This window comes from Athene noctua, chromosome 40, assembly GCF_965140245.1.
Source record: "Athene noctua chromosome 40, bAthNoc1.hap1.1, whole genome shotgun sequence".
Taxonomy (NCBI): Eukaryota; Metazoa; Chordata; class Aves; order Strigiformes; family Strigidae; genus Athene; species Athene noctua.
This window is the reverse complement of record NC_134076.1, coordinates 222,052-235,526: the sequence shown is the minus strand read 5'-3', so window position 1 is coordinate 235,526 and position 13,475 is coordinate 222,052. Positions and strand designations below refer to the sequence as shown.

At 58.0% G+C, this 13,475-nt stretch overlaps 2 protein-coding genes across 2 annotated transcripts; one reads left to right on the top strand and one right to left on the bottom strand.

The window, feature by feature from the left end:
- Positions 1-2,004: 2,004 nt before the first annotated feature.
- On the bottom strand, positions 2,005-7,056 carry PABPN1 (poly(A) binding protein nuclear 1). The gene is made up of 7 exons (XM_074931169.1): positions 6,938-7,056; positions 5,484-5,598; positions 5,336-5,403; positions 5,134-5,240; positions 4,946-5,033; positions 4,716-4,864; positions 2,005-2,494 (listed from the first exon to the last, which is right to left on the bottom strand). Exons 2-7 carry the CDS (start codon positions 5,563-5,565, stop codon positions 2,455-2,457), a joined length of 534 nt encoding a protein of 177 aa, XP_074787270.1. The 5' UTR covers positions 5,566-5,598; positions 6,938-7,056; the 3' UTR covers positions 2,005-2,454.
- A 2,992-nt stretch (positions 7,057-10,048) lies between these two features.
- SLC7A8 (solute carrier family 7 member 8) lies at positions 10,049-13,239 on the top strand. The gene is made up of 4 exons (XM_074931170.1): positions 10,049-10,483; positions 11,415-11,619; positions 12,774-12,925; positions 13,045-13,239. Exons 1-4 carry the CDS (start codon positions 10,327-10,329, stop codon positions 13,209-13,211), a joined length of 681 nt encoding a protein of 226 aa, XP_074787271.1. The 5' UTR covers positions 10,049-10,326; the 3' UTR covers positions 13,212-13,239.
- The last annotated feature ends 236 nt before the right edge of the window (positions 13,240-13,475 follow it).

Below are 13,475 nucleotides of genomic sequence, written 5' to 3'. Positions count from 1 at the left end.
CCTCCCCTCAGGGACACGTGGTCTGTGGGAGGGGTCGGCCATATTGTGGGATGGAACTGGGGAGCACTGGGAGGGACTGGGGTAACTGGGAGACAACTGTGAATGTGACTGGAGAGAACTGGGAGGCAACTGGGAAGGACTGGGAGCAACTCGGAGTCACTGGAGGGCAGCTGGGGAGAACGGGGAAGCACTGGGGCCTAACTGGGAGGCAACTGGGAGTCACTGGGGCCTAACTGGGTGGCTACTAGGAGGCACTGGGGCAACTGGGAGCAACTGTGAGTCACTGGAGGGCAACTGGGGAGAACTGGGAGGCACTGGGAATCACTGGAGAGCAACTGGGAGCAACTGGGAGCAACTGGAGAGAACTGGAAGTCACTGGAGGGCAAGCAGGGAGAACTGGGAAGCACTGCGGACATAACTGGGAGGCTACTAGGAGGCACTGGGGCAACTGGGAGTCACTGGAGAGCAACTGGGAGTCACTGGAGGGCAACTGGGAGTCACTGGAGAGCAACTGGGGAGAACTGGAGAGCAACTGGGGAGAACTGGAGAGCAACTGGGGAGAACTGGAAGACAACTGGGAAGTACTGGGAGTCACTGGGGCCTAACTGGGAGGCAACTGGGGAGAACTGGGAGTCACTGGGGCAACTGGGAGGAGCCCGGGGCAGGGCCCAGTCGCTCCCTATTGGCCCAGACGACCCCAGGGCGGGGCCCAGTTGCTCCCTATTGGCCCAGACGACCCCAGGGCGGGGCCCAGTCCCTCCCCATTGGCCCAGACGACCCGGGGCGGGGCCCAGTCCCTCCCCATTGGCCCAGACGACCCGGGGCGGGGCCCAGTTGCTCCCTATTGGCCCAGACAACCCGGGGCGGGGCCCAGTCGCTCCCCATTGGCCCAGACGACCCCGGGCGGGGCCCAGTTGCTCCCTATTGGCCCAGACGACCCGGAACAAACCCACCACAGACACATTTTTTTTTTTACCCCCCCCCGCCGCCCCCCCCGGGGCAAATTTTTTTTTTTTATTATTTTTTTTTTTCCATTTTTTTTTTTTCAACTTTTTTTTATTTAAACAACCCCCCAAGCCCCGCCCCAAAAAATTCTCCCTGGGGTGGGGTGGGTGGGTGGGGGGGGGGGGAAATAAAAGGGGTTACCCCCCCCCCCAGTCCCCCAAAAAAGAAAGAAGGGGAGGGAGGGGGGGGGGAAGGGGGCGTGTCCCCGTTTCCCCCCCCCATCCTGTTAACGCCCCCCCAAAGTCCTCCACAATCCCATCAACCCCCAAAGACCCCCCCAGCACCCCAAAACCGCCCCCCACACCCCAAAACAACCCCCCCCCCCCCCAAAATAAACGATGTCCGGCCCTGCCCGGCCCCTCCGGCTCCGCCACCTGCAACGATAAACACACTCGCGGCTTATTTTAGGGGGGGGGATAAGGGGGGGACAAAAAAAAATAAAGAAAATTAGTGGGAGAGAAAAAATAAAAAAAATAAAATAAAAAAAAGTAAAAAAAAATAAAAAAATAAAAAAAATTTAAAAAATAAAATAAAATTTAAAAAAATAAAATTAAAATGAATTAAAATAAAATTTTAAAAAACTAAAATAAAATAAAATAAAAAAAAATTTTTTAAAAATTTAAAACAATAAAACAAAAAAATAAAATTAAAAAAAAAATAAAAAATAAAAAAACTAAAATAAAATAAAAAATTAAAATAAAATTTTAAAAAAATTAAAAGAATAAAATAAAAAATTAAAATAAAAAAATAAAATAAAAAAAAATAAAAAAATAAAATAAAAAAAAAATAAAAAAATAAAATAAAAAAATAATAAAAAAATAAAATAAAAAAAATAAAAAAATAAAATAAAAAAAATAAAAAAATAAAATAAAAAAATAAAATAAAAAAATAAAATAAAAAAATAAAATAAAAAAATAAAATAAAAAAATAAAATAAAAAAATAAAATAAAAAATAAAATAAAAAAATAAAATAAAAAAATAAAATAAAAAAATAAAATAAAAAAATTAAAATAAAATAAAACTAAAATTAAATTTAAAAAACTAAAATAAAATTAAAAAAATAAACTAAAAAAAATTAAAATAAAATTTAAAAACTAAAAAAATTTAAATAAAATTAAAAAAAAAAATTTTTTAAATTAAAATAAATTTAAAAAAAAAATAAACTAAAAAGAGGGGAGGAGGTAAAGAAAAAGGGGAGGGGCCACGCGGGGCGGCGCCCCCCCAAAACAAAATTAAAAAAAAAAAAATAAAAAAAATAAAAAAAAAGAGGGGGGGGCCCGTCCGCTTGTTGTTTGGTTTTTTTTTTGGGGTGTATTTTGTCTTTTTTTCGTTTTTTTCGGGGACCGCACACGCACACGCACACGCGAGGGAGGGGGGGTGTGGCACGGCCCCCCCTCCCCCCCACCACTTTTTTTTTTTGTGTTTTTTGTGGTTTTGGTTTGTTTTGGCTCAATACGGGGAGTACCATGAGGTGGCTCTGGCCCGGCCCCTGTGGGAGGGGTTAAAGGGTCAGAGGTTAACGCGGGGTCACCGCACCCCCCGCAGCACACAGTGCCCTGGGGGGGACCCCGACACCCCCCAACCCCCCAACCAACTCCTGGAGGACCCCGACACCCTCCTGGAGGACCCGACACCCCTCAACCTGCTCTGGAGGACCCGACACCCTCCTGGAGGACCCCGACACCCCTCAACCCGCTCTGGAGGACCCCGACACCCTCCCGGAGGACTGTGACACCCCTCAACCCACGCTGGAGGACCCCGACACCCTCCTGGAGGACTGTGACACCCCTCAACCCACGCTGGAGGACCCTGACACCCTCCTGGAGGACCCCGACACCCCTCAACCCGCTCTGGAGGACCCCGACACCCGTCAACCCGCTCTGGAGGACCCCAACACCCTCCTGGAGGACCCGACACCCCTCAACCCACGCTGGAGGACCCCAACACCCTCCTGGAGGACCCCGACACCCCCCAACCCACGCTGGAGGACCCCGACACCCTCCTGGAGGACCCTGACACCCCTCAACCCACACTGGAGGACCCCGACACCCTCCTGGAGGACCCTGACACCCCTCAACCCACGCTGGAGGACCCCGACACCCTCCTGGAGGACCCCGACACCCCCCAACCCACGCTGGAGGACCCCGACACCCTCCTGGAGGACCCGACACCCCTCAACCTGCTCTGGAGGACCCGACACCCTCCTGGAGGACCCCGACACCCCCCAACCCACGCTGGAGGACCCCGACACCCTCCTGGAGGACCCTGACACCCCTCAACCCACACTGGAGGACCCCGACACCCTCCTGGAGGACTGTGACACCCCTCAACCCACGCTGGAGGACCACGACACCCTCCTGGAGGACCCTGACACCCCTCAACCCACGCTGGAGGACCCCGACACCCTCCTGGAGGACTGTGACACCCCTCAACCCACGCTGGAGGACCCTGACACCCTCCTGGAGGACCCCGACACCCCTCAACCCGCTCTGGAGGACCCCGACACCCGTCAACCCGCTCTGGAGGACCCCAACACCCTCCTGGAGGACCCGACACCCCTCAACCCACGCTGGAGGACCCCAACACCCTCCTGGAGGACCCCGACACCCCCCAACCCACGCTGGAGGACCCCGACACCCTCCTGGAGGACCCTGACACCCCTCAACCCACACTGGAGGACCCCGACACCCTCCTGGAGGACCCTGACACCCCTCAACCCACGCTGGAGGACCCCGACACCCTCCTGGAGGACCCCGACACCCCCCAACCCACGCTGGAGGACCCCGACACCCTCCTGGAGGACCCGACACCCCTCAACCTGCTCTGGAGGACCCGACACCCTCCTGGAGGACCCCGACACCCCTCAACCCGCTCTGGAGGACCCCGACACCCTCCTGGAGGACTGTGACACCCCTCAACCCACGCTGGAGGACCCTGACACCCTCCTGGAGGACCCCGACACCCCTCAACCCGCTCTGGAGGACCCCGACACCCGTCAACCCGCTCTGGAGGACCCCGACACCCGTCAACCCGCTCTGGAGGACCCCGACACCCTCCTGGAGGACCCGACACCCCTCAACCCACGCTGGAGGACCCCAACACCCTCCTGGAGGACCCCGACACCCCCCAACCCACGCTGGAGGACCCCGACACCCTCCTGGAGGACCCTGACACCCCTCAACCCACACTGGAGGACCCCGACACCCTCCTGGAGGACTGTGACACCCCTCAACCCACGCTGGAGGACCACGACACCCTCCTGGAGGACCCTGACACCCCTCAACCCACGCTGGAGGACCCCGACACCCTCCTGGAGGACCCGACACCCGTCAACCTGCTCTGGAGGACCCGACACCCTCCTGGAGGACCCCGACACCCGTCAACCCGCTCTGGAGGACCCCGACACCCGTCAACCCACACTGGAGGACCCCGACACCCGTCAACCCACACTGGAGGACCCCGACACCCGTCAACCCACACTGGAGGACCCCGACACCCATCAACCCACACTGGAGGACCCCGACACCCGTCAACCCACACTGGAGGACCCCGACACCCCTCAACCCACACTGGAGGACCCCGACACCCTCCTGGAGGACCCCGACACCCCCCAACCCACGCTGGAGGACCCCGACACCCTCCTGGAGGACCCCGACACCCCCCCGGAAGACCCCGCCCCCCCTCGCGCCCTGTCCGAAGGCCCCGCCCACCTGTAGGCCCGCCCGCGAGGCCGACTGTAGCCGCTGTAGAAGCGGGCGCGGGTCGCGCTGTAACCGCCGCCGCGGCCCCGGTAACGGGTCCGGGGGAAACCCCGGTCCGTCGTGCTGATGCCGGGTCGGTTGGTTCGTTTGGGAATGACCTTAACGAGGAGGTGGGCGGGGTGAGGAGAGGGCGTGGCCGGTTTCCCCGCCCCCGCCCAACCCCTCGAATTCAACCCCACCTTAATCTGCCGCCCGCGGAACAGGGACTCGTCAAGCGCCATCGACGTCCGCACCGACTCCTTGTCGGAAAACTCGATGTAGGCGAACCTGGAGGAGGCGGGGTTGAGCGTCGAGGGGCGTGGCCACGCCGTTTTGGGGCGCTTTCAGGGTTTTTTTTGGAGAATTGGGAGCCCCCTCCCTCGCTCACCCCTTGGGGTGCCCGCTGTACTTGTCGCACAAGATGGTGACGCGGTTGACGGAGCCGCAGCCGTGGAAGTGGGCCTCCAGCTCCTCCGCCGTCGCCCCGTAATCCACCTGAAAAAAATCCCCGAAACGGTTAATTTCGATAAAAAAAAAATAAATCATTAATTTCGGGGAGAAAAACAATTAATTCGGAGCTTCCCACTCACGTTGCCCACGTAGATGGAGCGAGCGTCCGCCTCCATTTTCTCCTCCAAGGACATGATCACCGGGCCGGCTACGGCGCAAAATAAATTTTTTTTATTTTTTTGGAGGTAAAAAAGGGGTTTTTGGGGGTTTTGGGGGGTCCCCCCTCACCGTTGCCCGGCGGGGGGCTCATGTTCATCTGTTTCTCGACTTCGTTTTGCAGCTCTTTGAGTTTTTCTGCTTCTTCCTCCATTTCCCGCACCCGGGCTTTAATGGCCTCCAGCTCCTAAAATGGCGGCGGGGCAGGGGGCAAAGGTCAGAGGTCAAAGGGGAACCCCAACCCGCGCTCACCCCAAAAAATCTTCCCCGTGCGACACCCCAAGGGGCTCAAATCCTCACGGATCGGCCCCGAAATGGCACCCGGGGGTCCCAAATCCCCCCCAGTGCCCCCCAAATCCCCCCCACGTGACCCAGGACCCCCAAAATCCCCTCAAATCCCCCCAAAATCCCCCCAGTGCCCCCCAAATCCCCCTCACGTGACCCAGGACCCCCAAAATCCCCTCAAATCCCCCCAAAATCCCCCCCACGTGACCCAGGACCCCCAAAATCCCCTCAAATCCCCCCAAAATCCCCCCAGTGCCCCCCAAATCCCCCCCACGTGACCCAGGACCCCCAAAATCCCCTCAAATCCCCCCAAAATCCCCCCAGTGCCCCCCAAATCCCCCTCACGTGACCCAGGACCCCCAAAATCCCCTCAAATCCCCCCAAAATCCCCCCCACGTGACCCAGGACCCCCAAAATCCCCTCAAATCCCCCCAAAATCCCCCCCACGTGACCCAGGACCCCCAAAATCCCCTCAAATCCCCCCAAAATCCCCCCAGTGCCCCCCAAATCCCCCCCACGTGACCCAGGACCCCCAAAATTCCCTCAAATCCCCCCAAAATCCCCCCCAGTGCCCCCCAAAATCCCCCCCCACGTGACCCAGGACCCCCAAAATCCCCTCAAATCCCCCCAAAATCCCCCCCACGTGACCCAGGACCCCCAAAATCCCCTCAAATCCCCCCAAAGTGACCAAATCCCCCCCAAACCCCCCTCACGGCCTCCCCTTTTTTTTTTGTGTTATTTTTCCCTCTTTTTCGCCTTTTCCCTTTTCCCCCTTTTTTCTCCTTCTTTTGCTTCTTGCCCCCTTTTTCCCTTTTTCTCGCTTTTTTCTCCCCTTTTCTCTGCCCCTTTTTCCGCTTTCCCCCTTTCTTTATTTCTCCCTTTTTTTTGCTGCCCCCTCCTCTCCCCTTCTTGCCCCTCCTTGCCCACTTTTGCCCCCCTCCTCCCCACTTTTGCCCCCCTCCTCCCCACTTTTGCCCCCCTCCTCCCCACTTTTGCCCCCCTCCTCCCCACTTTTGCCCCCCTCCTCTCCCCTTCTTGCCCCTCCTTGCCCACTTTTGCCCCCCTCCTCCCCACTTTTGCCCCATCCTCGCCTCATTTCCCCCCCCGCCCGCTTTTGCCCCCCTCCTTGCCCCGCTCTCGCCCTCCTCGCCCCTTTTTCCCCCCTTTTTTGCCCCTTTTGCCCCATTTTCCCCCTCTCCCTCTCCCCCCTTTTCATTTTCCCCCTGTGCCCCCCCGCTTACCGGGTCCTCAATGGCGGAGTCCCCGGCATCCCCGTCGCCCAAGCCCGCCTCCTCCTCCAGCTCCTCGGCCCCTTCGTGAGGCGGATGCGGAGCGGCGGCGGCGGCGCCGGTTCCCCCAGCGCCGGAACCCCCGGAGCTGCCTCCTCCCGCCCCCAGCCCTCCCCCGGCGGCTCCCCCCGTTCCTCCTCCTCCTCCTCCTCCTCCTCCCCGGCCCCTGCCGCGGGTTCCCGCCTCACTCAGCGCCGCCGCCGCCTCCTCCTGCCCGGCCGCCGCCGTTCCCGCCGTCCCCACCCCGTTGCCGTAAAGCGGCGGCCCCGCTTCTCCCGCTCCGCCGCCTCCTCCTCCTCCTCCTCCTCCTCCTCCGCCACCCCCGGAGGCCGCGGCCGAAGCCGCCGCCTCGGCCCCGCGTTGCCCCGAGGAGCCGCCGCCGCCTCCTCCCCGCAGCGCCGCCATGTTACCGCCCTGCCCCGGCCTGCCCGCCCTGAGGCGCCAAAGCGCAGGCGTGAGGCGACAGCCAATAGGAAAGCGGGAAAAGCCAGCGGACGGCGCGTTGAGCCAATAGAAAAGCGACGTGGCGCGCTGAGGGGAGGGCGGACGGAGCGGTTAGCCAATAGGATGGCGAGGGGAAGCGCGCACGGCGTCCCGCTGCCCGCCACGGCGCGGGAGAGGGGGGGAGCCAATAGGAAGGCGGGGAGGGGCGGGACGGCGGAGAGAGGAGCCAATAGAAAGGCGAGGAGGCGGGCCGAGCGGGGGGCGGGCAGCGCAGTTAGCCAATAGAACGGCGAGGAGGCGCGCTGAGGGCTTGACGGGCAGCACGGCAATCCGATAGAACGGCGAGGAGGCGCGCTGAGGGCTTGACGGGCAGCGCCGTCAGCCAATGGAAAGGCGAGGAGGCGCGCTGAGGGCTTGACGGGCAGCGCCGTCAGCCAATGGAAAGGCGAGGAGACGCACACCCCCCCCCACGGCCTCCCGCTGCCCCGCCACGGCGCGGGCGCGAGAAGCAGCCAATCGGAAGGCGAGGAGAGGCCGCGGGGGGGGCGGGAGGACGGAGCGAGCAGCCAATAGGGAGGCGGAGGGGGCGGGGCTAGCCCTTAAAGTAGCCGCGTCCCGTTTCGGTTGTATTTAAAATTAAAAAAAAAAAACACCAAAAATCGATTTTTTTTTCCCCGTTTTCACCCAATTTCACCCGCGCGCCCTCATTAATTGACCCCTTGAGCTAATTAGAGCCTGAAATAATTCATTAGTTCCCCCCCGCCGGTAAATGAAGGGTTAAACTGGCGTTAATTAGCGTTAATTAGCGCGGGGGGGGCGTTAATTAACCCCTGGGGGACATTAATTAGTCCGCGGGGGGGTAATTAGCCCCGGGGGGGTGTTAATTAGCGCGGGGGGCATTAATTAGCCCGTGGGGGGCATTAATTAGCCCGGGGGGGTGTTAATTAGCGCGGGGGGGCGTTAATTATCAGGTGGGGGGCATTAATTAGCCCGTGGAGGGGCATTAATTAGCCCCGGGGGGGTGTTAATTAGCGCGAAGGGGCAGTAATTAGCCCCGGGGGGGTGTTAATTAGCCCCGGGGGGGTGTTAATTATCAGGTGGGGGGCGTTAACTAGCCTGTGGGGGGGTAATTAACGGGGGGGGGGCATTAATTAGCCCGTGGGGGGGTAATTAGCCCTGGCGGGGCTGTTAATTAGCGGGGGGGGGTTAATTAGCGCGTGGGGGTCGCCCCGGGGGTGAAGTCCCTTGTCCGGGTTAATTAATAAACCGTTAATTAGGGCGGGGAAGGGTTAATGATTGAGCCGTTAGTGGCTGATTAACGGGAGGGGTAATTAGTTAATTAGGGCGGCGGGGAAATGGCGGGAGGGGGCGTGGTCATCGGGGAGGGGGCGTGGCCTGAAGGAAAGGGCGGGAAAAGGCGTCGCCAGGCGGCGGGGGGGGGGGGCCGGACTTGGGGGAAATTTTGGGGAAAATTTGGGGGAAATTGGGGTCACTGGGGGTGGGGGGGAGATTGGGGGGGATTTGGGGGGAAATTGGGGGAAATTTTGGGGGAATTTGGGGGTAAATTGGGGGAAATGGGGTGATATTGGGGGCCCGGGGGGGATTTTGGGGGGAAATGGGGCAAAATCGGGGGGTCTGGGAGTGAAATTTGGGGTGAAACGGGGGGAAATTGGGGCCCTGGGGGGGGAATTTGGGGTGAAACGGGGGGAAACTGGGGGCTGGGGTGGAAATTTGGGTGAAATTGGGGGGAAATGGGGCAAAATCGTGGGGTCTGGGGGGTGAAATTTGGGGTGAAATGGGGGGAAATTGGGGGCTGGGGTGGAAATTTGGGGTGAAATGGGGGGAAATTGGGGGCCGGGGTGGAAATTTGGGTGAAATTGGGGGAAATGGGGCAAAATTGAGGGAGTCTGGGGGTGAAATTTGGGGTGAAATGGGGGGAATTTGGAACTGGGGTGGAATTTTGGGGTGAAACGGAGGGAAATTGGGGACCTGGGGGGAAATTGGGGGAAATTGGGGGGCTGGGGCTGATTTTGGGGGGAAATTGGGGGGAAATGGGGCAAAATCAGGGGGTCTGGGGGTTAAATTTGGGGTGAAACGGGGGGAAATTGGGGCCCTGGGGGAGGAATTTGGGGTGAAACGGGGGAAATTGGGGGGCTTGGTCTCAATTTGGGGGGGATTTGGGGGGAAATTGGGGGAAATTGGGAGCCTGGGGCTGAATTTGGGGGGAAATTGGGGGGAAATGGGGCAAAATTGGGGGGTCTAGGGCTGAAATTTGGGGTGAAACGGGGCGAAATTGGGGCCCTGGGGGGGAAATTTGGGGTGAAATAGGATGAAATCGGGGGGTCTGGGCGTGAAGTTTGGGGTGAAACGGGGGAAAATTGGGGCCCTGGGGGGGGAATTTGGGGTCAAACAGGGGAAAATTTGGAGCTGGGGTGGAATTTTGGGGTGAAACGGAGGGAAACCGGGGGGGGTCTGGGGGGTGAAATTTGGGGTGAAACGGGGGCAAAACCGTCACCCTGGGGCCACGAGCAGCCTCAAACCCCCCCCCCCCTCCTTCCTCCCCCCCCCTCCTCCTCCTCCTCCTCCTCCTCCTCCTCCTCGGGGGGGGGGAAAGTCCGCCCCCCGTTATCAGCCCCGAGCGAGGCCGAAGGTCGCAGCCAAGGAGACTGTTGGGGTGGCGCGGGGGGGCCCCCAGACAAATTCCTCCTCCTCCACCATCATTTCGGGGTCCCCCCTTCACCCCCAAACGCTTCTCGATTCGCCTTAATTGTTTGTAATTAATTTTTTTAATTATTTTTTTCGCAGCCCCCCCCCCCTCTCCGTCTCGTCGCCCGGAAGGAGAAGGAATAAAAAAAAAAAAATAACACCCCCCCACCTTAAAAAAAAACCCAAAAGTCATGGCGGAGGAAGAAGCTCGGTTACGGGGTGTCCCCCCCCTTGAAGAAAAAGGGGAGCCCCCCGGGGGGGGGGACAGAGGAGGAGGAAAAGGGGGGGACACGGGGGTGGCCCTGAAGAAGGAGATCGGGCTCCTCAGCGCCTGCGGCATCATCGTGGGTGAGTTTTTTATTTTTGGGGGGGGGGGGGGGGGACACACACGCATAAACAGCCCCCCCCCCCCCCTCTGAACCTTTTGGGGGGCCCCTCAAAAAAAAAAAAAAAAAAAAAAATTCCGGGGGTTCGGTTTTATTGCGGGGGGGGGTTGGGGAAGCCCCCTGACTACCCGACAGCCCCCCCCAAATCGGCTCCGTGTCCCCCCCCCGGCCCCGTGTTACCCCGAAACACCCCCTAGTCGCCACAAAGCCCCCCCCCCGAGTCACCCCACATCCTCCCCACGTCCCCCCGAACCCCCCAAGTCCCCCCCGAACCCCCCAAGTCCCCCCCCATATCTCCCCCAAATACCCCCAAACCCCCCCAAGTCGCCCCCAAACCCCCCCAAAGCCCCCAAACCCCCCCAAGTCGCCCCCAAACCCCCCTATCTCCCCCCATATCCCCTCAAAGCCCCCCAAGTCCCCCCCATATCCCCCCAAACTCCCCCTATATCCCCCCATATCCCCTCCACAACCCCCCCAAGCCCCCCCAAACCCCCCCATATACCCTCAAACCCCCCCGAATCCCCCCCAAATACCCTCAAACCCCCCCTATATACGCCAATATCCCCCCAACCCCCCCAAGTCGCCCCCAAACCCCCCCATATTCCCTCAACCCCCCCCAAGTCGCCCCCAAATCCCCCAAGTCCCCTCCATATGCCCCCATTTCCCCCCAAACCCCCCCCATTTCCCCCCAAAGCCCCCCCAAATCCCCCCAAACCCCCCCAAACCCCCCCATATCCCCTCAACCCCCGCAAGTCGCCCTCAAACCCCCCCAAACGCCCCCCATATCCCCCCTCCAGCCCTCCTCCTCCCCCATTAACACCCCCCCCACCGTATTGTTCCCCCCCCAACACCGCTCCCCACCCCCCCACCCCCCCCCCCGTCCCGTCCCTCAGGCAACATCATCGGTTCGGGCATTTTCGTCTCCCCCCGGGGGGTCCTGGGCGAGGCGGGGGCTGTGGGGCCGGCCCTGTTGGTTTGGGGGGCGGCGGGAGCCATGACGGCGGTGGGGGCCCTGTGCTACGCGGAGTTGGGGGTCACCATCCCGCGCTCCGGCGGCGACTACGCCTACGTCAAGGAGATCTTCGGGGGGCTCGTGGGGTGAGTCCGGACCAAACCCCCCCCAGCCTCACCCCCAAAATTCCCCATCCCCGGGGCTGGAAAATCCCCGAAAGCGGGCAAAGGGGGGAGAAAAAAAAAAAAGAAGAAAAAACAAACAAAAAAAAAAGGGCAGGGAAAAGGGAAAGTTTGGCCCAAACGTTGGCCGAGAAGTAAAGTTGGCTAAAACGGCCCAAAATCGGCCCAAAAAGTTGGGTCAAACGGGGCGAAAACGGAAGTTGGGTGGAAAAAAATGGGGCAGAGGTGGGAAAAAGTTGGGGGAAAAAGGAGGTTTGTGGTAAAAAAGGGTGAAAAGTCGGATGAAATCGGGGAAAAAAATAAAAGTTGGGGCAAGGGGTTGGCCAAGGGGTTGGCCAAGGGGTTGGCCCAAAAACTGGCCAAAAACTTTGCCAACATTGGTGAAAGATGTAAGTTTCTCGAAAAACGGGCCAAAAATTGGCAAAAAAACGGTCAAAAAACTTAAGTTGGGCAAGAGATTGGTCAACGGATTGGCCAAGGCGTTGGCCAACGGATTGTCCGAGCTTTTGGCCCGAAAATTGGCCTCGAAAGTGGCCCAAAATTTTGCCCAAACTGGCAAAAAACACGTTTCGCAAAAAAATTGCCCCCCAAAATGATCCAAAACTTAGCTAAAATGGGTCAAAAAAATTTAAGTTGGGCAAGAGATTGGCCAACGGATTGGCCAAGGCGTTGGCCAAGCTTTTGACCAGAAAATTGGCCCAAAAAATGGCCAAAAGTTTTGCCAAAACTGGCAAAAAAATACGTTTCTCAAAAAATTGGCTAAAATTGATCAAAAAACTTAAGCTGGGGAAGGGATTGGCCAAGGCGTTGGCCAATGGGTTGGCCAAGGATTTGCCCAGAAAATTGGCCCCAAAAAATGCCAAAAATTTTGCCAACACTGGGAAAAATAAGTTTCTCCAAAAAATGGGCCAAAATTGGCCAAAATTGGTCAAAAAAACTTAAGTTGGCCAAGGGGATGGCCAAGGGGTTGGCCAAGGATTTACCCAGAAAATTGGCCCTAAGATGCCCCCAAATTTTACCAAAATTGGCCAAACTCTCAGCTGCCTGAAAACTAAGGCCAAAATCGGGGAAAATTGTCCCAAATTTCCTTTTTTTGCTGTTTTTTTGTCCCCCGCCAGGTTTCTGCGCCTGTGGATCACGGTGCTGGTGATCTACCCCACCAACCAGGCCGTCATCGCCCTGACCTTCGGCGCCTACGCCCTGTACCCCCTTTTCCCCACCTGCCCCCCACCCCAGAGCGCCCTGCGCCTGCTGGCGGCCGCCTGCCTCCGTGAGCCAACCTTTTGCCTTTTTTTTGCCCGTTTTCACCCCAAAAACCTGCGAAATCGGGTCGGAAAATGGTGATTTTTTTTAAAAATTTTTTTTTTTTTTCATTTTTGCGGGGCGCAGTGTTGCTGACGTGGGTGAACTGCGCCAGCGCCCGTTGGGCCACGCGGGTCCAGGACGTGTTCACGGCCGGGAAGCTGCTGGCCCTCGCCCTCATCATCGGCGCCGGGCTGGTGCGGATCGCCCAGGGTGAGACGGGACGGAAATCCCCGGGTTTGGACCCAAAATGACCCGAAATTGGGGTGGGGGAGGAAGGGGACGGGGTATGGCACGGAAGGGCCCGAAGTTTCCCCCCAAAACAGCTCAAAACCAAACGCTGGAAGGGCCTGAAGATTTTCACCCCAAAAAAAAGCCTGAAATTTGCACCCAAAATGGCCCAAAATCGCCCCTGGAAGGGGCAGAAATCAGCCCTGAGAAAAAAAAAACAAACAAATTTCCCCGCAAAAAGGGACCAAAATTTCCCGCCGAAACACGCCAAAATTTCCCGCCAAAAG

Bases quoted from the DNA above. Each gene is read 5' to 3' on its own strand.
- PABPN1 (XM_074931169.1), bottom strand. From the start codon at position 5,565: ATGGAGGAAGAAGCAGAAAAACTCAAAGAGCTGCAAAACGAAGTCGAG. The intron at 5,241-5,335 runs GTGAGTGGGAAG...GATTTTTTTCAG, and splicing joins GCTCCATCTACGTGGGCAAC to GTGGATTACGGGGCGACGGC. The intron at 2,495-4,715 runs GTGGGCGGGGCC...CCCCTCCCACAG, and splicing joins CCTCGCGGGCGGGCCTACAG to GGGCCGGGCCAGAGCCACCT.
- SLC7A8 (XM_074931170.1), top strand. From the start codon at position 10,327: ATGGCGGAGGAAGAAGCTCGGTTACGGGGTGTCCCCCCCCTTGAAGAA. The intron at 11,620-12,773 runs GTGAGTCCGGAC...GTCCCCCGCCAG, and splicing joins ATCTTCGGGGGGCTCGTGGG to GTTTCTGCGCCTGTGGATCA. The intron at 12,926-13,044 runs GTGAGCCAACCT...TGCGGGGCGCAG, and splicing joins GCTGGCGGCCGCCTGCCTCC to TGTTGCTGACGTGGGTGAAC.